Here is a 26,365-nt window from a genome sequence, read left to right as displayed (position 1 = left end):
GTACTACGAATAGCATTTTATATAGTGTATAACCAAAAAAGGAAGGAAAGTACATTTACATGACTTCCAGTGAGATCTAGAAGCAAGAACTGGGTCTTTTTTATGTATTTTTTTAAACAAAGATATGAAAGATTGGAAAGGGAAAAATCCAGGCTGAGATTTATATTCATATAGCGACACTCATTTATATTCATATCCATATCCATAATCAGCAACTTATCATCAGACACCATTTTGATTACCAATGAATTTTTTTCTTACCATTAATCTACTCAAAAAAGAAAAAAAAAAAAAAAAGTACATGCCCTAGGCAATCCATTGTTAATATCAGCCTCCTGATGATGTAATATAAGCACGACTTCCTGTAGATTTCTCATCATAAAGTGATGAAAGTATATCCTGCATTGCACAATAAAATTACGCAATACATCCTAATGCCTAAAAGTATACAGTTGCTGGTGTGTGAAAAAAAGAGCAGGTCTACATCTAGAAAGTGGGTCTGACAGCTGACACTGACTTTACAGACACATTAATGGATGTTTATTTGACCGTTTCGGAAAGACACAGTGTTTTCAAAGATGTGAGTGTGAATTGAATTAGCAATTCATTGCCCTCGATGGCCTGTCTAGGTGAACGGCCAGCTTTCTCAAAACCTAAAGGACTTTCAGCTCTTTGTGAAAGGTGATTAGGTGACATCACAGGCTGACAGGAAGTGGCCAGTCGTCGTGTCAAATAACAAACTGTAGGAGGGGGGAAAAAAGCTAATAGACCTAATAATAGTCATGGATAGATAAAAGTCTACAATATGACATTATTAATAGGCTAGAGATGTTTCACGTGGAGCAATGAAAGATTCATTCAATTAACATGATAAATTGAAAGGAAACTGCATATCAAAGTGGATTATTTGGTGGTCTCCTTTAGTGAACAGTGGACTAGTTCAACAGACTTCATATAAAAACCATAATGAACTTTCTTTTACTCTCACACTATCCGGTGTCACCCAGATGAGGACGGGTTCCCTTCTGAGTCCGGTTCCTCTCAAGGTTTCTTCCTCATATCATCTCAGGGAGTTTTTCCCTCACCACCGTCTCCACCGGCTCGCCCAATAGAGATCAATTCACACACTTAAAATCCGTATCCTGTGTTTATACGTTTCTGTAAAGCTGCTTTGAGACAATGTCCATTGTTAAAAGCTCTATACAAATAAAATTGACTTGAATTGAATTATGGGTACTCACATCATTTGGACACTGATATGAATATTATCTCTCTTTATGTTTGTTTTTTTGCACATAATCACAACTTCCGATAGGCTATAGTGTAGTATATACTGAATAATGTGCTGTTTCTGATATCTATCTATCTATTTATTTATTTATTTATTTATTTATTTATTATTATTATTATTATTTTTACAATACCTAGAATGTGATGGAATAAATTATAAATAGGCTAAATAAAGATAGGCTAAATAAACAAATAAACTAAATAAACAAACTGGTGGGAAAACTAATACTTCGGTCTACTCTCGGTGTGTTATTGGAAAGTTTTTCTTTTCATGAGAAAGCATCAAAACATCTTCCGTGTTGTTGTTGTTTTTTTTTCTTTCTTTCTTTTCTTTTCATATTCATCTGTGACATAAAATCCATGCCCATATAAGGAGGTCCGGAAACGCCAAGGCGGGGGGGGGGGGGGGGGTTAGTTGGGGGGTAAAGCGACTGGCTTTAAATACTTCTAATGCCGATACAGGACGAGGGCCACTGTTTGCTCATTTCACGCGCTTGTGCGCGCGCCGTGTGTACTGACTGTAACATACGAGGTGCAAACTTCTGACCCGGAAGTACGATATTTACAAGAGGTGTCCTCACGGAACGTGGCAGAGTTATTTACTTGTGAGCCTGTCAACTCGTGCAACGCACACACACACACACACACACACACGGAGTCCCTGCGCGTCGGTCTGCGCGGCGCTGCGTCTGGATTGGCGAGAGCGTTTGTTATTACTGGTGACGTGTTTCTCCGCCGCTCTCGCCCCTCCTCCTTCACCTCTTCCTCCTCCTCCATCACCGCCCCCCCACACACACTCCCCCCCCTCCCCCCTCCTTCCCCGGGTCCGTTCCCGAGCCACGCTCTCGTCTTCTTCGAAGTCGCAGTGTTTCAGTCGGTTGTCATGGCGGAGGGACGTGGCGATCTACCGCCGCTTCAGCCGCCGCTCCAGCTCGCTTCGCCGCCGGCCAGCAAGCGGCCGTGTCTGCGTCCCGCTCCGCGAGGTCCAGGTCCGGGGCCCGGGCCAGGGCTTTCCAGCGCGCGCCCTCGCTGCCCGGAGTCGTTGCTGGACTGCGCCGCCAAGGCCGTAGCGGAGAAGTGGGCCTTCGAGCGGGTGGAGGAGCGCTTCGAGAGGATCCCCGAACCCGTCCAGCGTCGCATCGTATTCTGGTCCTTCCCCAGGAACGAGCGGGAGATATGCATGTACTCGTCGTTTCAGTGCCGCGCCGCGGCCGAGGAGTCTCCGTCCAACGCGGGGAGCTCCTCCGCGTCCGCCGGATCCGCTGTAGGTCCCGGAGCCGCGTCCACCCCGGCGGGCAGCTCGAGCTCCGCGGGTGCTGGCGCGAGCGCAGGAGCCGACGGACTCCCTTTCCGGCGCGGGATCCGCCTTTTGGAAATGGGCTGCGTGGAAAACGTCCTGCAAGTCGGTAAGTGCGTCTCGCGTTATACACTGCCTTTACACGGGCCCCTTTTGTTTACCGAATTCTCGGAAATGGGTCAAAAAAAAAAGGGGCGCTCCTATTTCCGAAGTTTCTGGCGACCGTACAATCCAAACGGATCCAGGTCCTCACTATTAAAAAAAAAACAAAAAACCCAACAACCTCTCTGTCTCTCTCTCTCTCTCTCTCTCTCTCTCTCTCGCTCTCAATTCACTCATATTAGAACATGTTTATGATATATCAGAATCTGAAAAGAAACGTTAAGTCGGATTTGCAGGATTATGGCTCGAGTTTCATTTGCTGATGATGAAAGACAGGCTTTTAAAGATTAAAGGGCCGCTCGTCCCGGTCCCGGTCCCGGCGCGTCCCATCGGACTTTTAAACTGATCCATTTAATGCATAAAGGTTATGCACGAACCAAAAATAAACACCATGATGGGCAGTTTGTGCAAGTCGGAAAGCCTGTAAACCCGACATTTGAGCTCTCACAATGGGGCACTCCATTCTCTCCCTTCTCTAAAGAGAGAGAGAGAGAGAGAGAGACAGAGAGAGAGAGAGACAGAGAGAGAGAGAGAGAAAAAACAACAAACCCCTATTGTATAACCTGTCTCAGTGCTCAGAGCCTTCTACAGTCCCACTTATCCGTTTTTGCCCAGTTCACACCGAGTCCTTGAGTGGATCTGGTTAATATTATTATTATTATTATTATTATTTTCTACTACTGCATCAGGTTCTTTCAGATCTCCGACTGTAATAAAGTCCGGTTAATGCGCTTCGAATCTGGATCTCATGGCTTTTGTTGATCTGCTGCTTGATCAGGACAAAGGAGCTGAACATGTCTCAATACCACCGCTAAAAACAGCGTGCTTATTCGGCTTCTCTCTTGCTTTCTATCTAAACTTGTGCGCCTTTGTGAGGAATAAAGGGTTTGTTTTTAGTAAAATTAGGCTCGGAATAGCCTGCACAATGAGCTCTCCTCCCCCCACGACAGGACACCGAGCTCTCTCCCATCAATCAGCGCAGGAAGAAAGCCTCTCTTATATATAATGTGCTTTATTTCAGACAAAGAGAAACCACAACAGATCCATTCCTCTTACGTGTGTGTGTGTGTGTGTGTGTGTGTATACTCTAGAACGCGTTCGTGTTTGTGCATCTGTTGTGTGTTTATGCCTTTAATTCTGTCCTTTCTTTGCTCACGTAGGCGAGCCCGAGCCGTCAGGATAGCCGAGACACAGGCTTAGTCATGCACTATGAGCGTTTCAGGGAATAGATTGGCGGCAGAAGAGGAACCGAAGTGAACAGGGATTTAAAACTATGCAGAATACGTGGCATGATGCACGCACCAGTAGAAGTCACGCGTGTCTCCTGCATGCTTGTAGGGTGTCCGTGGTTTGGTGACATTGTTGCTGGGACACGTCATTAGTTCATCATCGTGGTTAGTAATTGTGTTCGAGCAGAGAAATCACCAAGCTAGACTGTCGATAGTGTAACAATAACAATCATAATAATTCGAACCCCCCCCCCCCCCCCCCCCCCCCCCCAGCTCTTAAACGTTACCCGAAGCTCTTCTCCTGTGCCGGTGCCGTTTGGACCCTTTACCCCAGCGCGCGGTCGAGACGCGGGGTTATCCGTAGGCCGCGCTGTCCGGCGAACACGGCCTACCTTTGTGAGTCGGCCGGCTGTTAGTGTGTGTTTTCGTTTCTCGAAATAGCAGTTATAGGATTCCCCAAATCCCCATTACGCTTAGGTGTTAGAAGGCCCATGAAAGCATACATATAGCTGATTGAATAAAGAAGCCGTGACCGGTTTATTCTTACAAAGCTCTGCTGTGTTCCTGCGTATGTGGAAATGCGATAACTCGGCGGTAATGCAATAACACCGGCGCTTATTTGGCCACCTCGAAAAAGGCCTCGTTCACGCCCGCTCCACGGAGTGTAGGGAAACGTAGAAGTCGACTTTCCCGGGAGGAGACTTCACGAGCGGACGTCGGGGTCACGGTTGTTTACTCCAGCAAACGCGACGCGGTCGACTTAACGTGACCGCGTAAATGTAACTCGCGACGGACCGTGTTCAACTTCCTGCAAAGACAATTTAACGGTTTAAAAGAGGAAGTCATTTACATCTATTTTATTCACTTGATGATTACGATCACGTGAGATAAGATCCATTACTCCACGCCTCCTGCCAACACCCCCCCCGGAAGTTCTCCTCAGCAACCGAGAATTTGAATAATGGCAACCTTTCGGAGGACATGGTGTCCAGGTTACGATATCATCAATCGCTGTACATTTTCAGCGTGCGGCCTGCGTGTCAGAACTTTGTACAACGGTGTCGGCGTTTCTAGTCAAACTTTAAGCGATTTAACGACAAATTTCCTCTAAAACATCGGACTTCTGCCCTGTACGTCATCCATTTATTTAGATGAAAGGACTGACCTTTTATTTTCTTTCTTTCTTTCTTTCTTTCCCCCCTTCAGGATTTTCCGTTCGGGATTTGTTTATTCATATTTTAGATGGAAAACTTTATAACGACACGCGGCGTTATCATCTACAGCACCACGGAGCCGATTGGACGCTTTCGCCTTTCCCTTCCGTTCCGTGTGCTGTCCGTTCTAATGATGCGTTTTTGTCCTGTTCTCTTTAATCATCCCGACTGACTTCATTCAGATGTAAAATCTATCTTCTCATTAACCGGTTCAGTTTCTTTTCTAGACGTTAAACGGAACCGTTTTGAGGCCCGCTGGCTTTCACTGGATCATTATTAACGCGCGTTTTACTCGCCCCTCACGTGCCGTGAAAATGTCCTCGATGAGATATTTTTGTCATCTCGCCCATCGCTGCTTTGCATGCTATTATGATGATGTGTGAAGGCGTGTGCTTGTGTGAAATCCCCCCCCCCCCCCACACTTTTTTTTTTCTTTCTTTCTGTCAGCAGTAAACGAGACACTCTTAAGTGCCAGAAGACTTCAGTACTTGTTTTTGTTGTTTTTTTTCTTCTTCTCGGGCCTCGTTTTTTTGGCCCTTCCCCTCTTTGAACCTGGCAGTCACAAAGCAACCGCGAACGAGGTGCGGAAAGCCGCTCTGATGTTTAACGCCTACGCAGGGCCTGGGGTTTCACACTACAGCCTGTGCAAGGAAGCCAGCTTCGCTCACAGACGTGTTACAGTACTCAGAAGTATGTTAGACGATTCCCGTGTTTATTCACTAAGTGCTTGGCCCCCTACTAAGTGTGCTCGGCGACTCACAGCTGGTCCGGTGTACTAAACGGGACATGCCTCCTACGTGTCTCGGGTGATACGAGAGGCCTGACGATATATATCTCGTAGGTGCGCTAGGAGACTCTCGAGGTCCTCTTTAGGCAGCCCAGAAGCTTGCTGTGTCACTCGTCGGAACCTACAGGTAGACTAGGAGACTCGGGAGTCTATCAGGGGGTCGGTGTGTTAATCAGAATGATTGAGTAATTCCAGAGTGTGTTTGGGTAAGGCCCCTCCCCCACGCCTGGCTCTTCTGCTAGAAGAGCTTCCAGCTTTGAGTCAGGCCTGAGGATTATTATGGGTCATGCTTTGTTACCCAGCTGTAGAAACTCCTCTTGTTTTCAAACAGGGGAGGTGTGTGTGTGTGTGTGTGTGTGTGGGACGTGGGGTTGTTAATAGCACAGAAATGTGACGGGGCGTTTTTATGGAGCCTCCTACAGAGGCGAAAGTTGCACCAGGATCCCAGAGGGACGAACCCTCGTTTACTTCCCCCGGAGTTTTGTCTTTTTTAGCATCTCAGCGCGTCGGAACTATCCCGCCCTCGAGCTTTCTGCTCTGCTGCTCAATCCTCGGATTTTGACGGGCCTTTTTGGTGTTAGTGGTTTCTTAAGGAATGCACAAAGCCACAGCGGTTTGGGTTTGTTTGTGTGTGTGTGTGTGTGTGTGGGCGTGTGTTTTGCTAATTCAGCTAGTCCTCCTCTATTATATCTTGGTGTATTACTTTTAATTTAAAAACACCCAAAAGGTTGTTTTCTTTAGAACACGCTGCCGAAGAATGCTGCAGCGCGGCGGTTGACCGAGACTGATTCAGAAAACTTCATTTTAAGTGATGGTTTGATCAAGAGCGTTTCCCCCTTATTTCCCCCTCCGGACGAACCGCAGCTATTTTTGTGCTTTTCTTTTTGGGGCAGTTATGAAAGAAAGCATTTCCATACGAGCGAAAGGAGGCCCTCCGTCGTCCTTCCGGCGCCGGCGGCGTCTTGGGCTTTGTACTCGGGACGTGTCTCGTTTAGGCTCGCGCGAGTTCAACAAGGGAGTGCTAATTCCGCGTCGTCTTTCGGCGCCCGCTCGCGACAATGTTTAATCAAGGTAATTAATTCCATGCCTGCGAGACTCAAAGAAAATCAGTTAAACAAATCGTCTTTTTTCCCGCACTTATTAAGAGTCGGCGTTGAAGGACACGGTCATTAAGCACCTTTTTCTTCCTCCAAGTCTTTATCAAAGCAGGGAAATTAATTTGAAAGTAGCGAGGGAGGCAGGTACCTCATCAGCACAATGTCAGAGACTCGGTGAGTGAAAGAGGGAAGACTTTGAGAGGTGAATTTGCGTTGGAGAAATGACCCGGTAATCAATTATACGATATTTTGCGATATTTAACGTGCGTGCTATCGTTGCGGCGGACGCTTGAAATCGTCGCCACTACCCTCGGGAATTATTCGGGACAACTCCGTCCCCCGTTATTCAGTTTGCTGGATCGACAAAACTGATGACGGTTATACTTCTGGCTGTCACAAGTGCTGGCGCTGGAGACTCCTTCCATGAATTTCTTTTTGACCAATCAGAATCGAGAATTCAACAGTAACATGATACATAAGTGAGCAGTGTTGTCGTCGCCACACCGGTGTTTATCTCGAACACTCCGTAATGGGGAGTCTCTGTGACATCTCTAGAATCTTTTTTTCTCCCCGTGCTGATTAGATAGAGCGGTAACTCCCTCCCGTCGACCAGCGTTCCCATCCCTGCCCCTCGTCAGCCTGGTGCCCCTTTCCGGTCCTTTCGAAGGACTTGTTCTATTGACTATACAAACAGTCACATGATTGTCTTTCAGCCTCAACGCTCCTACTAAAACTTCCTAGAAGTTTTTTCTTTTTTTCTTTTCCCCCCTCTTTCCTCTGTAGTTCATTTATGGTTACGTCCGTGTTTGTGTATGTTTGTGTGATGCACCGGTTGGTTTGTACTCATTGTAAGTGCTGTATAAATAAATAAATAAATAAAATGTTTTATTACGCTTGACACAGTTCAGCTCAGAGTGTGTGTGTGTGTGTGTGTGTGTGTGTGTGTGTGTGTGTGTGTGTGTGTGTGTGTGTGTGTGCCCAGAAGGTTGTTGGTTCAAATCCCAGGACGGGTAGAGGATTAACTGTTGTGCCCTCAAGCAAGACCTTTAACCTGAAACCTTTCTTTTTTTTTTTTTTTCCCTTCTTGGATAAATACAGAATGAAAATGATCACTAAAGCGATTCGTCCATACTAGAATGAGACGAGGGAGGGGGAATGGGAACGAAATAGGGAGGGAGGGGTGGGGGTAATGAGCACGGATAATACGCGAGGCACATTCAAGCAGGTCGAGAACAGAAGAGACTGGAGCTGCACTTTGGCTTGAGAGGAAAAAGAGGAGAAAAGGCCCTCCATCTGGGGCTGTAAGACTAAACTGGGGAGTGCAGGAAACTCGCGCCGCCCTCCCCCACGGCAGCCCCTTTCATCCAGCTGAGATTTGCGGCAAGGGTTTTTTTTTTTTTTTTTTTTTTTTTTTTTTTTTTTTTCTCGTTTCTTTTTTTTCTCCTCATTTCTTTTCTTCCTTCTGTGGCCAGTTCACATGGAAACTTAATTTTCTCAGTCTGGACGAGGGAGGAAGGATAATGCACGCTGGAGATGGGGTCAAATATCCTGCCAGAAGGCAAAAGAAGGGGAAAAAAAGAGCCTCAGTCAATGGCAGTTTGCGCCGTGCAAACCTCTATGCAAATGCCGCACGGCTGCTTTACACGTGAATTTAACGTGTGTTCCGGAAGGCCATGCAAAGCACCTGAGCTTTCTGGGTCGGGGTCACGTCTACACGCATGTCTCCACCGCGTTTGATTAAAATAATACGTCTGGAAACGATTGCGGCTTGTTCGCAGGTCGAGGACTGCGCCGTTGTTAGAATAATCATCTTTATTTATTTATTTATTTATTTATTTATTTATTTAATTTTAAATCGTACTGTACGTTCTGTAGTGCTGCTGCGGCTTTACACACAGCTGGTGAAGGGCTTCCCTTTCATGAATATTTCAAAAGCCGACGCAGGGTCCGAGTGGTCATGCTAACTGACGTGTAAAGGCGACCGGTTAAGTGTTAAGGGCACGTGCGATTTTAACGGAGCCTCCGTTATTTAAGATTCACGGCGACACTCTAGATTACGGATATGGACACGCCGTCTTTCAGTGTAAGCAGCGAACGACTACTGAAGACCCTGCGTACGAAGTTTCGTCGCGATTTCCAATCGAATCCTTTTATTTAACGTCTGGAACCTTCACCTCGTGTACGGCCGTGAGTGTGAGAGTTCCCAACTCTACATGCAGCGCGAAATGGAGGCGCGTTTTGTTTTGCTGGGGCCGTGTGCTTGTTTTTTTTTTTTTTTTAAATAAATAAAAAAAACGAGACTGAGGCCAAACCAGTCGGTCATCATGTCTCCGTGACGCTACCTGCTGATGTCGACGTGAGAAAACCAGTCCGGGCTTTAAAACGTAAACATACGCCTCCTCCCTCGAGGTAAACGACACGTTAATGGCTTCGCTTCTGAGGCACCTGGGGGCCGGCTTTTCTGCGAGGAGGGCCGCGGAGGCAGCTGGGAGATTTATGTAGCCACTTGTTCTGTCTGGAATACTAAGTCACATGTACAGAAGGTCAGCACGGCTCCTGAACGCTCGAACGGCCGGAATCTTGACGATGGAGTGTTAACATGGTGTGGTCTGAAGATCTGTAGCAACGGGTATTCGATTCCGAGTGTCTGAGTAATGGCAGACTTTTATGTGTTATGTTAGCCAAAGGACAGGACGCTCAGGACTAGAGCTCTTCTCTTCCGAAAGCACACTTCAGAGAGTAAATACTAAAGTCGTGCCTCAAATGACGTACTATACACTTACACTATGCACTATGTACTCTACCGTCTAGTGTATGAATTTTACGACGGTAATATCGTCTCAAAAGGAGCACTAGCGGTTTTTGTGTTGTTGTTTTTTTGTACTTCCCAGTCGACGGTGCGTGACGTCGTACGCATGTGACGCGACACCGCTCGCTTTAGCCTGATACCCAGAATCACAGACGACGACTTTCTTCAGTTTACCGTTTATTTCGACGTTACCGTTTAATAAAAAAAGTAATGCAATAGCTACTATTATATAATCTAAACTTATTTATTGGTTTATATTCTCGAAGTATTTATGCATTATTTGTTATGGATGCACAAAAAGCACTGAATGAAACTACAGTCCTAAATGAATAATATATATTCTGGTGTGTGTGTGTGTGTGTGTGTGTGTGTGTGTGTGTGTGTGTGTGTATTGGGTTCTTTTCAGGATTATTAATCGTCCAACTAATCGATTATGAAAGTACTCGTTAGTTGCAGCCCGACTTAGGAGAAGATGGTGCGTTCTTTAATACTATACCCGCCGTCGTTTATTCCGTGAAACGTGTATAGGATGAATTGTGTTGACTAAAAGTGTTTCCTAAATACGCCTCGCTTATTCACCAGGAGTGTTATCATGATTGATTTCAGACCTCTTGGTGAGTCATGGTCTTTTGCGAGACGTTTGGTTTGACTAAGAAGTACAAGCTGTGTTTTGTGTTTGCACGCATGTGTGTGTGTGTGTGTGTGTGTAACGTGGAAGGTTTCGCTCTTTCTTTTGAACCACACGAACAGCAGTTTTCCTGCTTCATCACCTCTGCACACGCTCGCATTTAAACCCGCACGTTCGGTGCGCCGCTCTGTCAAATTTGGCTGTTAAACAGGAAAAAACACGGTCTTGATTACACCAGCTGAGCCACATCCGAACCCGAGATCAGTGATAACGTGTCGCGTCAGAAATGAGCAGTGCTAATATTGCGATGCTTTGAGTGAAGGTGAAATCAATACCTGTGTGTGTGTGTGTGTGTGTGTGTGTGTGTGTGTGTGTGATGGCCTGGTCCTCCATTATGGTAGATTAGGTTTAAAGTTTGTCTTTTCATCGTGGCCTTCACGTCTGTCGGCGTTAGCATATGAGAGGAGTATAAAAAAAAAAAAAAAAAAAAAAAGGTCCTAAATAATGAAAAGGCTATTCATGAGGCGGCCGCGCGTTCGCACCCGCGTTTTACACGCCGAGGTCGGACGTCACGCCCCACCCCGCCCTCCTCCGGGATTGTATGAAATATTGATAAAACTGAGTATGGTGTGAGTCTGGCTAGCAGCGTGGCTAGTACAATATAAATATCAATAGCCCTTTCTCTCTGTCCTGGCTCTCTTTTGTGCCTTTCAATTTCAGCCCTATCTGCCAGCAGTGCTCGCACTGATACGGCCCATTACACACTCGCGTTTCTGAAGCAACCCAGGAACAGATGACTGCGGGAAAACGGGTGGAGAGAGAAAGAAAGGCCGAGGGAGGGTAAGAGGGTGAGCGAGAAAACAATCACACTGACACATGAAAGGTGGAGTAAATAACTAGCGAGTGGAGAGGGCGAGCGTGGATGTGGGGAAAGACGGAAAGAGACACCTCATTAGTCTTGGAGGCCTCCTTGACTTTGGGGCTAGGGGGCTGACAGTCAACACGTCAGGGCAGCAGACATGCAGAGATGGGGCTCCCTCTGTTCTCTATCCTCAACCCACCCTCACACACATCCACACCTCCTCCTGGATCTCCAGCATGATTAATATAGGCAGCAGCCATGGGGCTATACGTCTCGACACACACACACACACACACACACACACACACACACACACACACACACACACACACACACACACACACACACAAAACCCCAAACATCCTCACTCCCCTTGCAACTTCCCGACAATTCCTCCCGCCCCTCCTTTCCCAAGTCGACCGGCAGACAGAATGGAAATGCGGTTCATCACGACACCCAGCGATACCTCGGAATCGGACTCCCGCTCTCTTCCGAAACACACACGCACACACACGCGCACACACGCACAAAAACGGTAGCTATTATAGGTTAAGCCAGCTGTGTTGCACGGAAAGCCGCAATAATCGACTGACTCGCTCTGTTCTTGGTGTCTTCATCCATATTAAACCAACGTGCCATCCGTTTCCTTTCTTTATGCCTCGTATGGACGCGTAGCAGCAGTCATCTTCCTTCACCTGTCTTGACCAGCACCGGAGTCCTGTCTAAAGGACAAAACAACGCTCCGAATGCACCATGCGGTCGTGTAGGCCTGGGGTTGGGGTAGGGGCGTTCTCAAACGGGATTGTGTTCCTGGTCATGGTGTAACGGGATCAGAGCATAGCGGCAGCCATGGTGCGGCTGTCGGAAAGAGAGTGCGTGAAGAGAACGACCGAGGACGGAGACCCTTTTCCGTACTTTCGCAGCACGGGCACTTGGGTTCCTCGAGAGTTCTTTGGATCGATAGGGTTCGTTCTTCCTAATGGTGTATGGATATATGGAACTTGTGCTGTTGTTGGGTTTTATTTGAGAGTCAAACCGTAGACCGCTTAGGATGCTGTTCGTAATCATGGGGTCGTTAAAACGAGAACTGTGCGTGAGGAGAAGAGAGATGTCCCGACGTATTAAGTCTTCGCTCTTCAGGAAGCTTCCTACTAGCATTTGATCTAGAATTTATGATCTTTAGCATGACCGTTCAAAGGCAGCGTATCAAGGCCATGTTGTGAATTAGGTCTCTAGTCTGACCTTGTTTTAAGGTTCTCCAAAGGAATGTCCATGATCCGCTAAAAAGTTTTGGTCCCCCCCCCAAAAAAAAAAATACCAACAAACAAAATCTTTGCTTCGAGCTTTGTTTTTTTTCTCTCCTACATTTTTCAATTCTAATCACTGCCTGCTCTAATTTCTCTTCAGAACTAGGGAGCAATAAGCAAAAAAAAAAATAATAATTTTTTAATGCTGCGGTAGCACAAAAAGAAAGCGGCGGCCGGCGTCAAAGCGTTGAAAGTGCGCCGGCTTATCTTAAAGATAAAAACAAGCCCGCTACAGCGGCGTTAAAGCGCAGCCCATGAAAGCCGCAATTAAACATTATCTGATCTGATTCCTTCAGAAACTCTCATCAGCCCTGGAGGGGTTTTTATTCCCTCTATATGTAACAAAGGTCTTTCAGTTAAGTTTTAAAAGACAAGATATATCCAGAGGCGAAAAAAAAAAAAAAAAAAAAGAAGCTGCATGAGTTTGCAATAAGGCACGAGACGCAGAGCTGCGTTGCGCGAATGCTCACGTGCCGTTAATGCCTCTTGTACGGCTAAGCGCCAGCCCGCTTGTTTTCTCCGTAGCCTTTGCGAAGACTTCATTTACGCGACCGTACACGCGTACGCTGACTGTGCAGATCGTCACGGTGGGCGCGGTTTACCGTTCGCTTCTTCGCAAAGCTCATTCCCGTTCTAAAGATATTACGCAGTAATGGATGTGTTCGGAGCCGACTGACCTGCGCCTGCTGCACAATTTGTTTTCATCAGCCTGTAAATGGTGGATCATTGTGGCTGTGACGGGAAAGCACAAAGGCTTCCTAATGAAAGCCGGCATCCCTGGCCATGTCTCATCACCGTGCGTGCTCTCTGCAGTCTGGAAACAGGTGTGCTCTTGCTTCCAAGGTTTCATTTAGAGAGTGATTTAAAGGAATATTCATGACCACTATCTTTCATCATAGGCTTTTTTTTTTTTTTCTTATGGGAAGAGAGGGAGCGAGGGAGATTGGACTAAAAAGAACGGTGGGGTGGAGGGGAGAGTTTGGGGGGGGGGCAAATCAGCGGGTGATTGAAGAGGCCTCTCTGGGATAATTCCGTTTGATTGGAACCTCGCTCTCTCATTACTATTCTAGGTCCAACATAGAGAAAGGCCTTAACCGTTGTCAGGCTTGCTGTTAAAATCATCTAGCTCGCGTTTTCTCCCCGGTCGCACCTCCGCTGCAGCGTCCCCGGAGTCGAACCGTGACGAATTTGAAACATACTTCCTAACGGGTTCGTCATGTTTGCTCGTGACCATCGAGAGGTCGTTGTTTCAGGAGTCCCTTAGGACTGTTACAAACAGAACTTGCAGATCAGCCATCGTGTTGAATCATATTTGTACCCGGTGGGTGTTTTGCTGCATGTGGTTTCCATGAAAAGCGACGCCTGCACAGGAAGTCAGTCTCATCATTCTTCTTCTTACAGCAACGAGCGCTTCCTCTGCGGTCTCCCTTCGGCTCTTCACCTGTGTCATACTTTCTTTCAGATGATTCAGTCGGTTTTATTTCGTTCCATGATCAGTCACTCGTATAAAATGGAGGCGATGAAAAATATCACGGCGTCCGTCGGCGTTCTTACGGACCTCGGCGTGCGTTTTTTCGTACAGACGAGACGTAAGGGGAATGTGGTTGGCAGCACCTGGCTTGGCTATGCGTTCAGCGTTCGGAATGATTAACCTGTCGCGAACACTAGGCTCCATTGTGTGAGCCCAGCTCGTTCCAGGATGGCATGTAAATTGAGGAGGTTGGTGCTTAGCAGGTATTACAGAAGTGCTGCGCTGGGAACTCCCCAACCAGCCCCCAGTACACCGTGTCATCAGAACCCTTCAATCGTCCATGTCCATGTCCATGCCTCGGACCCCGACGTCCTTACCGAGCAGAAGCAGGTCTCTCTGAAGCTCTGGGGCTTTCAAACGGTTCAAGGCAATAAGCTAGTGGTTCACTCCCTGTCATGTTGTTGTTGTTACAGAATTACAAACCAAGCTAGGAGATGAAAAGTTTGAAAGATGAAATAAAAACAAAAAAGAATTGATGGCAATTGAAGATCTTATTTCGGTTTTTCCTGTCTGGAACATAAGCTCTTCTTTACATAGCAACATTGTCTGTGTGTGTGTGTGTATTGCCGGGGTTTTCCCCCTCCTTTCCCTCGGGTGCTCCTGTCTCATAGAGGACAGCCCAATTCAAACATGGTGCATGTGTCATAAACACACACCCCGGCTTTGAAGCCAGAAGAACGGCACAATAGATGACTGGCCCTCCATTCGCCTCCGCTGACAACCTAGAAGACCCTTTGTGCTCTGCGAGCTTTATGCTCATGTTCAAAGCTTGCTCTTCACTCCACTTAGGAAGGATTGTGTTGCAGTGTGTTGGCTGAATGCAGGCTCGGTTCAGAGATAATTATCTTTTGGTATTCCTTTTTGCAAGATGTCCTGCTTTGACAGTAGAGTATTGTTTTTGCCAATTTTTGTGTCGGTAAGATCCTATGGAATTCGGTTTCTGGACACTTTTGGACAGCGTCCTTACTAGCTAGCTCACCTCACGTCGCGAGACTTATTACCGGAAAATATTCTTTCTATTAGGCTCTCTCAGTGACGAGACAGAAAAGTCCCCCTCCCTGTACGCTTCTATTAACACCTCTTTCCCAAACCCCGGTCTCTGCATTATTAACGAGGTCTCTCCCAATTAAGATGGATGAGCCTGCTCTTTAGGGTATTTGTTCAGGTAAGATCTCTCATTAGCATATCTGATAGATCTGCCTTCTCATGCTGATTAAACCCTTTCCTCATCCTGGGGCAACTTAAAGAAATGAAAGAGCCTTGTAAATGAGGAACATCTACCCCCGTGTGTAGACGTACGCGAACACACGACGCCAACTGCAGAATATCGAAAATGTCGCATCTCATCCGCGCTCGTCCTGTTTAGATAATCGGGTTGTGCTTACGATTTTTAAGATCGAATTACGTGAGGTGGGGGGGGGCCTTCAAAGAACCCTGACTACAATCCTTAACACAAACTGCGGCCTCGAGCGGGCGTTCAAGGACACGCAGACCAAGGCGCCCAAACCAAAATTGATGCCGGCGTCCCGCAGGAACAGAGCTCGATGCTGTGCCTATAACTCAACGCCGTCCGCATAATCAGAGACCAGATCGAGACTAATGGTCCGTGCGGTCCAACCGAGCCTCGCTACTGATGGATGTACTTTACTGCACTTAGCACGTTGGAGACTAACGTTTAAAGAAAATAAACTTCGGATGCGTATGGATTGCGGGTCGGGTTCTCGGAGAGAGGTTAATCCCTGGCATGGGCTAAAGACGACAGAAGTTCTTCACTGCCGGTACGGTTACTACATGACCGTCTGTCGGATGTGTATCGCCGTGTTCATGGGTCCGGTCTGGGAATTTTCAGCTCTTAACCTGGTTGTAGGAAACCTACGGCAGCTTCGAGCGGTGCTAATGAGCCCCTGCTCGGCCAATCTTAGGATGCCGAGAGCTCTAGACGAGAGAGTCGTCCTGTACTAGCTTCCCAGCTTTGCTCTCATTTGACAGGAAGGTCTGCCTCGTTCGTCTTGCCTTTTTCCCCCCGTACACGTCGGTCAAGGTTTTCGTTTAGGGACCTTTTGTTTTGTTTTGTTTGGACACCCTTGGTGTGCTTGGTGTTTGACTGACATCTTTGGTATTGGTGGAAAAATAGCTCCGTGTGTGTGTTAGGATGCAACAGTGTCATCCTGCTAGGATTCATCCGAGGGTATTATATTAGGCCGCGTTTTGTTCCTTTCTTCCTCGTGCTCTCCTCTTTCCTTCCGTCTTATCTGCCGCCTTCTTTTTCAGTCCCGTCTTTCTTCCTTCGCGACGTGACGCGTCCGCTTCCTGTGTAGATGTTATTTGATGTCCGTGTTCACCCTGTCCCCTGGAGAGACACGCTCGCACCTCCAACTCTTCTGGTAATTGAATTGCCCTCACCTTCAGAGAGACCAACATCAGACTTGTATTTTCTCTCTCTCTCGCGCTCTCTCTCTCTCTCTCTCTCTCTCTCTCTCTGCTACTATAGTAAATCCTGGAGTTTGGCTTGGTTCCCAGTTTTTTCCATTGATGTCTTCCTGCCTCCTCCTTCCCCTCGCTTGCGCACACACACACACACACACACACACACACACACACACACACTCCAGCGCGAAGTCCAAACACTCCTCTTTTTGTTGCCTTGGTGAGGGAGGTGGCAAGCCCGTGGAATTTGAGTAATGCATTCCACTGAACCGCCTTACGCGCAGTTACATACACAGGCTTCCTGCTGTCTTCCCGGTGCCAGGGCAGTGGTGTGTGGGTCATTATGTTTGGCACGTGGCCCTTTGTAGAGGGGCATCCCAGGACCCTGTCTCAACACGTCGTGACGAGCAAAACACCGTACGCATCGCTCCGTTCCCTAACCACGACGGGTCGGCATCGCGAATAGACAGGTCTCTGCGTTGCGTTCTTCTTTCCCGTAGTGGTCTTTGGTATGTTTACCCGCAGCTTCCTAAAAAATTGTTTCCTCAGAGCGGAAACGATCGCGATCACGATCGCAATTGCACGCCGGAGTCGGAGCGAAGGCGGGCTCTGACGCAAATATGAAAACAAAAGCCACTGTGAGGTGACTGAGAGTGCTTCTGTTTGAACTCGTAAAATTCAAAGGAGCATGTTGTAGCATTTTGTTATTACCTCCTTATTTACTCTTTAGGCAAATTAACTAACTTGGCCTACAGAACTTCGGAGGTGGGGGCCGGCCATGTCGGCGTGTCGTGAGAGAAATTAGCTAGCTTAATTTTTTTTTTAGTTGCTTTTCTAAGTAAATACTTTCTAAACGATTCTTCTTCTTTTTTTTTTTAAGATCAGAAATCCATCCGGCATTGGGTTTGCTATTCATAAGCTATCTAGGTAACTAATATTACTAATATCTTCAATAGTTCTCACTAAATGTTCACTCGAGTGCCAAGGGGTTCGGCGACCTTGCTTTCTCATTGAATTAGCTAACTAATCGGTTTTCGATACTTTCCGTCGTGTAAAAGTAGCGGCGTCCGAGATCCGGGTAGCGGTTTCTATCTGCGATTGGCTAGCTACGTACTACTCTTTTATCTTATAATTGATATCTGGGCGAATGTTATCGCAGAGTCGTCTGGTGACGTAGCTCGCTTTTGTTTAAATGGGTCGTCTGACTGAACCGTGACTGTCGTGGGGAAAATATTTCGGTTATTAAAGCTCCTACCGAGAAAAATTCACAGCTTTCCCAAGGGGAAGATATTTCAAGACGTTTAATCTGCCCTTGTGCTGGGTTTCTGCCCGGTGTTACGGCGCTTCTGGAATGTTCTCCTGTCTAAGAGATTGCTTTTTGTTCCTCAGTTTTCCTCGGCAATTAAAGGTGCCTTTCACGGCTCCTGTTTTCCATTATCGCGAAAAGTTCCGGCTGTAGTCACACTGAGCAGAATTCCAAAGAGAGTATATTTCTCGTGTGTGTGTGTGTGTGTGTGTGTGTGTGTGTGTGTGTGGCTAATTGTGCAGTGTCCGTGCACTTCTCTACTTCACGGTAACAGGAAACCCCATGGCCCAACCCCATGGCCCAGAGTACTTCAGCTCAGGGTGTGTAGAATTCCATCCTCCCTCACGGCACACGAGCTAATGGGCCAGCCTGGACTGTGTGAAAGTGTGTGTGTGTAAGTGCGTGTGTGTGTTTGTTGCTGCTGGACTGCCCAATGTTTGCCTTAAGGTCTGCCAGGCCCTGCTGAGTCCTCTAATCCCAAGCAGGGAAAAGCACGCACGCACACCACACACATATACCACACACACTCCACTTTCCCCTGGCAGAGCCGGCCAACGATGGGCGTCAGGCTTCTCCTTCACGACTGCATGAAAGAGCAAACTTATTCTCTACCTCTTCCTATATCTAAGGTACCTGGCATGTTAGCCTTTTCCACTTTTCCACCACGGCACAGTCGTCGCACCAGGTAAGGCGTGGGCCAGCTGGCATAACTCAAGCTTTTATTCTCCTGCTTTTGTGCTCCGTGCCAAGTTTGGCTTGGGGATACCGACGACCTTGATGTGGGAAGTGAAATTTGTTGAGCTGACTACTTTTGCTGCTGTCGTGTGTAGCCACACCGACTGTTTTGGTGCGTTCTTGCAGTGTCACTATGTATGTTTTCCGTCCAAACGCGCTGCCAGTTTGAAGCGTATTCCCACAAAAAAAGTTGTTTTTCAGAGGATGATGTCATCGAAAAAGACCCAGCCAGCCATCCACCGAGAGCCTGGAAAACCACTCGAATTATCATTTATTTATCTGGAGGAGAGAAAAAAAAAATAATCTTTTCATCACCTTTTATTGCGTTTACTCGAACGCTACGCCACAACTTTTTCCACCTCCACTGCCAAGCATTTTCACATGTGCACAAGTTTAATTACCATAAGAACAGATGGCTGAAAACCCCACAAGTGACTGTCCTATATTATTCCCCCCGGACGTAATGGGGTCATCCTGTTCAAAGGTTCTTACAGGTTCATCAGCCACCTTCCGCTCCGTCTCTTCTTTCCTCGTCCTTCACAGCTGGCTTTGAGTCGAGAGCGTGAATATTCATGCCGCCGTCCCTGCTTACTAAAAGCAGTGCTTAAATCTGCATAATTTGGCTTTAAGTGACTTTCAGATGGCCTTTTCCTTTTGACACTCGACGTAGAAGGAGCTGTACTTGGTAATCAAGCTGCCATTGTAAGGCAGGCCCTCGCCGTCCAAAAGCCCCTTGAAACACAGAGGCCGAAGGCTGCTTTTAAACCTTGTGGATGAGTGTCCAGGCACTTAAAGCAGCTGCAGCCTCGTAAAGCTTAAACGAGGTGTAATTGTGCATTGTAGGAGCTTTGAAGGGAACGCAAGGTTGTCGGACTGCATTGTGTGCTTTCACAGTCGCCACACTGTAACCTTTTTGTCCGTCACTATAAACGGACAAAAATTTTCTATTTTCTATTTTCTAGCGTGTTTTTTTTTCTTTTTTCCCTCCTCCAGTTTGTTTGAACTCTGATTGGTCAGGGACGATGAATCCTCCTTTCTTTTTCAAACGAGACCCAGCCTCTTTTTTTTTTTTTTTTAAAAAAGATGTGACCTTGCGGGTCCCTCTTGGCTTACCGTAGAGAAGAGCTGTTATTGGTGAACAGCTCTTTGGAGAGCTTCAGGGCCGTTCGAATGAATGGCTGCTTGGCAAAAGGCCTTTCTTTGTGTGCAGAACCCAGCGAAGGCGCATTGTGTAGCATTGTTTACAGAGCATTTCCCATTCTTCAGTATGCATGCGCATGTGCGTGACTCACAGAAGTCTTCGCTGCAGTAAGGTGCTCCTTTTTAGAAACCTTCCTCGGTGGCTTCAGTTTTAGAAACGCACCTGACCGGATTATCAGTCAGCACTTTTCAGAAATTCCCTTTGGTGTTAATATTTCACCGCCGCACCTCGCTACGGTCGCACACACGGCTGGCAGAAATGTAAAAAGGTCAGTTAGCTGTGACAATGAAACCCCTTAATGAATAGATTTCCTTCTTCAGTGCGCCGGCGCAGAGATGACATCAGCTATTATGGCCGATGCACAGCGGACCATCTGCACACATGCGTTCGGGTGTTGCGAAGCAGCTTTGTCTTGCTCTGCTGACTTTATTAGAGGAGAAAGGCATGCCAATTATGGGGGCTTGGGCCAAATTTAGGGTTTTATTAAAAAAAAAAAAAAAAACTGTGCAAGGGTGGGGCTAGTGTGGCGGATGATACATTTTTGATGATGTGTCTGAAGGCGAGGAACGCTCCGAAAAAGGACACGCGCGTTTCATAATCAGTCTGAGTTCTTTGTTCTACTTTTGCTTGCATTGGTTGGAATGTGACAAGAAATGGCCTAGGGGAGAAACCGATTACGGGAAACTGCTTTCAGTGCATGTGATGATTCCAGTCAAACAAGGACCTCTTTGTGAGCACGTATCGAGCTCGGTACTCGTCTCCTTGCACCATTAACTTCGCCCATGACGCCTCTGAGGTAGAAGCTTTTGTCAACAAAATGCTACAGTCATCTAAATGGATCTCAGCCGTTCCTAGATGATGGACTTCTCGCTGGTGTTAAGCCTGGGCCATTATCAAATTTTCAAATCGCAGTGAGAGACTCCTTCAGCAAACAATTAGTGGTTAGCAGAACATTTTCTGAAAACTAACATTGGGAACGTTTGGATCCAAGAACATTACAGTTTGTTATTTGTTAGTGATAAAGAACGTAAAAATCGCTTTTGTTCGCTTGGCTCAACCAGTAATACGACCTTTTAGAAGATCTTGTACTGATGTCGAAATGGAAGAGACTGTGTCTCATCAGGGATGGTTCTTGCCTAGGCAACCTCCCCAAAATTCTGCAACACTGTTGAATATTGCGATACGTCCTACGATCAATTTTTGTCTCACCCTATCTGGCCTCGGTGTCTCTGCCATCCTCTTGTCCTCTCCTCCAGGCCCCTGCTTCCAAGCTGACGCCTGCTCACTGCTGTTGGCCCTTTTGCGATCGACGGTAGCGAGCCAGATCCCAGCCCTAGGCCTAGACGGCCCCGCAGAGACGAAAAAAAAATAATAGGAGGGTGGGAACCCGGAGAACAGCGGGACTGGGGCAAATAAAGCAGGTCAGGGACAGATTAAGTGACCATGGGGGACAACGCAGGGGTTGGATGGCACTGCTGTAGGAGGGAGGGAGGGAGGGAGGGAGGGCACAGACAATAGAGAAGCTTGAGAAGTTTGGAACAGAAAGGAAGGGGGGTGGACAAGAGTTGGTAATTAGAGATGAATCCATCAGCTGACTGTGGAAGCAAAGCACACCTTCAGGGTCTCAACAGGGCTGTGCATGCTCGCTTTGTGTGTCCGCCCCCCACCCCTTTTTCCAACCAAATCTTTTTGTCGTCCTCGTCCATATGTTTAGCCTGGGTTGATGTGCGTTTTACGCACGGAGGAGCGGATCAACAATGCTGTTGTCATCGCAGCAGCTTTAGAATGCTAGCAGCCAGGACGGTCCACTTCCCTCACGCTGCACGATGAGTTTGGCATTATGTGTGCTCTCAGACAGGGGGGCGGGAGAGCCGGAGACAATAGTTAACTTTCAGAAAGTCGTTAGCAAATGTTTGGACAAGCCCTGGGCACATATTGACTTTTTCTAACCTTGTAGATGTAATGTTAAAGTACACAACATTGTACAGGCTTCTAGATATTTCTCAGGCGGTGTTTATGCTCTGCTGCCTGTTTTACAGCTGCGGGGCAGGCTGAAGTCCAAAGTGCTTGTAGGAAACAGTTAAAAAGATGGAATGTAGTGGGAGTGGACCAGCTCCGAGGAGGTCATGTTAGCTAGCACAGTGAAAGACAGGGAGCCAGGCTTGCTAAGAAGGTGCAAACCTTTTGCAAAGGTACTTCCTTACATACTGGATGGAGGTTTTATGGAGGTGTTGTACGGTTTTAGAAAGAAAAAAAAAAAAGGGGCTTTAACTTTATAAAAGGAATACAACTTGGACTCTCTTCTGTAGTGCAACTGGCTGTGAAGAATGATCGAGTCTCTGAAGCTCACTCCAAAGGCCCATTGTGTCTTCCCACTGCTGCTCGTCATTTGCAGGCGAGCAGATGGTTTGTACACGATCACATATTAATACCGGCTCTGTTTCGTGGTAAATGAGCAGCAAAAGGCCAACAAGTCATAAAGATAAGGAGGCCATGCTGGACAGATGCATCATTGCGGACCGATGATCACACCCAGTGATAGCAGCGGTCATTTGTGGACCAAATGAACCAGATTAGGGCATAAACACAAGCAATGACCTTTAGGACCTGTCAGGTTCTCTTGCAAAAGTGAGACACCCTGTGGCTAGAAAATTGGTGGTGGTGCATGAGCAGACTGGATGACCGGGCCACTTCCTGGATGTGCTCGATCCATTCCATTTGCATGCCGTCAATTGTCAAGTCGGGGAGTGTTCGGTGCAAGAAGTAGATCTCAAGGTGTCACTGAGCAGGAACTTAATTAGCCACGCTCTGCAGCGAGCATCGTACTTCCTATTTCAAAGAGCCAGGGTTAGCACACTGTGTAAGGGGGCTGGACGCATATTCGGCATCCTTTGAGCACCGACGCAAGAAGACCTTGAGACAGAAATACAATGAAAGGATATCCTCCCCCCCCTTTTTTTTTCCATGGTTGCTGCACGGTTTCGGTTCAAGAGCGTCCGCTTTTATGTGCAGCGGGACATCCGGTCCTTCTTACCGGCCTACGCGATTCATCTCCCCACTACCACCCTCCTGTATTCCATATTCATCCTCTTCCCCCCATGCCTCCTTTCATTTCAAGACTCTCGAACCCTCGGCAGGTTAATTAGCAGCCAGATAATAAAAGCTCTTCAGCCAGGGCTGGTTGTGCATCCAGTGCTAGATTTATTTTGGGACGCCATCGTTTGCTGTGTAATTACATCTTTCGTTTCATCCTCAATTACAGCGCATGCATGGTCTTGAGTTAGACGCCGGTGGCTGGAAGCAAGGCCGCTTGAGGCCCACGGATCAGAAATCAATTGCGGGTGATCGTGACAAATGAGGCGCAAGGCCTGGCGTACGGGAGCCGTCATGAACAAATCAGCCTTTTATTTAAGCGGCCGTCGGGGCTCGGGTCTGGCCTCAATGAGTAGCTTTGTGTGTATGCGCGTCTGTTGTGTGGAGATAGATAGGTGGAGCAATGGGGGGGGTTGTGGTGTTAACCATATTGCTGCTGGGACAGATTGGAGGTGGAATAGAGGCAAAGAGAGGGGTCTAACAGCAAGAGGAGGGGCCTCGGTCTTTCCTGTTAAGTCTTTGTGGCTTTAAGGGGGCGGGACTGTGTTGCCATTGGCTGATCTGTTTCTGCGTGGGTGTCTTTGAAGGCCGGCAGATGGTGCCAAGGGAGTCTGTAGTGTGTATCTCCTTTCTTGTCCTCTCCTACTGTTTCCCAATGAGCACCACTGCTTGCAGTGGTATCAGCCCCCACAATCCCCCCCTACAAACAGATGGCCAATAGAGCGGCCCGCTATAAGCGACTCTGTTAGCGCTGAGAATTAGTGGTCAGTGCCAATAGATTAATTACGATTGTTCGAAACGCACACACCAGGTCTGACGAAGACACTATGAGCATTCATATACCCACGTATTGTGATACGTCGTACATGGTCTGATGGTTGGGTTTGCTAATGCGATTTAACAAACACCATGGTCTTAGTAATATTTTATTTGTTGTCTACAAAATGTCCAATCAGCTAATTCAGCACAGAAGTCAGCTATTTGACGGAGTGAGTAGCTTGGTCTTGAATAGATTTGTTGGATAATAATTGTGGCTTGGATAGAATTAGCTTGTGGCTGGATTACACTGTTGTAGTCTCTTAGCTTAGTGCTGCAGCGTGGCATGGAGATTAGATCCAGGCTGTGGATGGGGAGGGGAAGGGAGGGGGATTTTCCTGATGACTGTTTTGTCTTCATTCCTATAAGAGTTGGTATTTCGTATGCAACAAAGTGCATCGGAGTCAGTTTAGCTTCTCCTGATTGGACTGTTTACTAAGCACTGGCGTCATCTCATTTAGAATCAGCCTTGTGTATCTTAAACAAGCCAGTCAAGTAGGCTGAATGCCTGCCCATGAGCTAGGGTGTGTGTGTGTGTGTGTGTGTGTGTGTGTGTGTGTGTGTGTGTGTCTGTGTGAGTGAGTGTGAGCACAATGACCCACATTAACTGGAGCAGTGTCATTATTCCTCCAGGCTGACACTGCATGGCTTATTGTGATCGACACTGGCACTCCATCTGCTTACGACATCTTCCCTGTTCCCATCTCTCTCTCTCTGTCTGTTTCTCTCTCTTCTTTGTTTGATCCGTGCCCGAGGCCTCCTCTCAGCCAGGTACCGAATGATCAAAAAGACCCGGTAGAGGAAGCTGCCAATACACACACACACACACACACACACACACACACACACACAGGACCTCGGAGGTCAGCGTGAAAAGAGCAGCCGTAGAGAGGATGGTAGTGAAGCATGTACTGCTTATCAAAGCAACAAAGGCTTGAATTGAATGGAGAAGGAGGACCTTTAACATCCATCTGCGTCAGGCCCCTCCCCCTCACAGCACATGAGCCAATGCTCATGCATTCGCATATAAGATTTAAGTGATGTCCTATGAGTTTTATGTATTAATAGCAGTTGTTTTTCTTTTTTTTATTATTAATAGAGTGCTCTTAGGAATGTTATCAAGTTAATCTGTCAGGCTCAGTGTAGGAGGCGTGGCCTCTGTGCATGAGTCCGACTGAAAGAGGTGTGGCCTTCTGTGCATCAGTCTCACCGAAAGAGGTGTGGCCTCTATACTTCAGACTCGATGAATTAAGGTATGGCTTCAGTGTCTGGATCTCTGAGAAGTAGGCGTGGCCTCTGTCCCCAGTCACGGTAAAGGAGGCGTGGCCATCGTGGCTTTACACAATTTATTGATTGCTTAGCAACAATGAATCGCTAACTAGCGTAGGTGAAGGAAGTGGAGTCTGGTTGATGGAGGGTATTGAAACTTGACAGCAAGACGAAACGGGGTGGGGGGTGATGGGGGGGGGGGGGGGGGGGCAGTGCTGTCAGACTAAGACCGTGAAGAATATTGTCCTCCGTGTTAAGGAGGCTAGTGACAGGCACAAGGTCTCCTGCAGCGCTGCAGGTCTCCCAAGACTCCCTGTGGCTTGTTTTGCAGTGTCACAGTCTATCTCTCTCTAACACACACACACACACACACACACACACACACACTCAGTCTCAATTTCATTCTCCTTGCCATCCTCCTGTCTCTCTCGCTCTTTCTCGCTCTCGTTTTTTTTTTTTTTTTCCCTCCTCCTGGGCAGATGAGAAGTCCTGAGTCACCCTTGGCGTATCTGATAAAGAGCAATTTAGTGGAATGGAGTCAGCAAGGACAGCGGGAGGAGGAGGAGGAGGAGGAGGGGGCAGGCAGGAGAATGACTCTTCTTAGAGCACTCATCTCTCTCACAGCCTTCAGCCTTCAGATTTACAGCTTTTCAGTGACCGCTAATGCACAGTGGTGTTGTTGTTGTTGTTTTACCCCGATTGTGCTGGAGTTCTGTGTTGATGTGATTGAGGTGTGGGTGTTAGTTAAGCTAACCTGCAGCCATGCTATGCTATGCGAAAGCAATCTGAGCTTTTCAAAGGTTTAAAATGATTACCATATTTCACAGACGCTTCACAAATTGTCACCTCGCCGTGTCTCACGCTGTTTGCGTCCGTATTTTGGGCGGGTGTATTTCTCAGAGAAAGTAATCCCGTCAACACCGGTACGGTGTGGCGAAGCGGAGATATAGTCGTCCTGCCGAAGTTGATTATTTTCCAATAGCGGCACATCCTGAGGTGTCGTCTTATATCACAGCGATGTGCTGTAAACAATGACACCTTTTGTACTTTTTACACGTAAGGTTGGGGAACTTTTATTTCAAGCCACGTTGTACTGACGGAGCCTTTGTCCTGCCGCCTATTCACCACGATCTGATCTCGCTGATCCTCAATCCACTCCAAGGCCAAAGACACTATTGAAATGGGAAAGTGTGTTAATCTTTGCGTCGATTTCTGCACTAGGCGAAGTGTTTCAGTGTAAGTTCTTGTCGAAGTATTCATCCAGCAACCTTGCTTTACAATGCCTGCAACAGAGTTCGCAAAAGG

The 26,365-nt window shown here is 47.3% G+C and overlaps 1 protein-coding gene across 1 annotated transcript in view; it reads left to right on the top strand.

The window, feature by feature from the left end:
- The first annotated feature begins 1,816 nt into the window (after positions 1-1,816).
- Positions 1,817-26,365, top strand: part of zswim5 (zinc finger, SWIM-type containing 5) — a 39,031-nt gene continuing 14,482 nt past the window's right edge. The window contains exon 1 of the mRNA XM_017495410.3: positions 1,817-2,696. Coding sequence (XP_017350899.1) covers positions 2,174-2,696 — 523 coding nt within the window. The 5' untranslated portion in view covers positions 1,817-2,173. The remainder of the gene's footprint in view (positions 2,697-26,365) is intronic.

This window comes from Ictalurus punctatus, chromosome 20 (assembly GCF_001660625.3).
Source record: "Ictalurus punctatus breed USDA103 chromosome 20, Coco_2.0, whole genome shotgun sequence".
Taxonomy (NCBI): Eukaryota; Metazoa; Chordata; class Actinopteri; order Siluriformes; family Ictaluridae; genus Ictalurus; species Ictalurus punctatus.
Note: the sequence above shows the minus strand (reverse complement) of the source record. Positions and strands in the feature narration are given on the sequence as shown.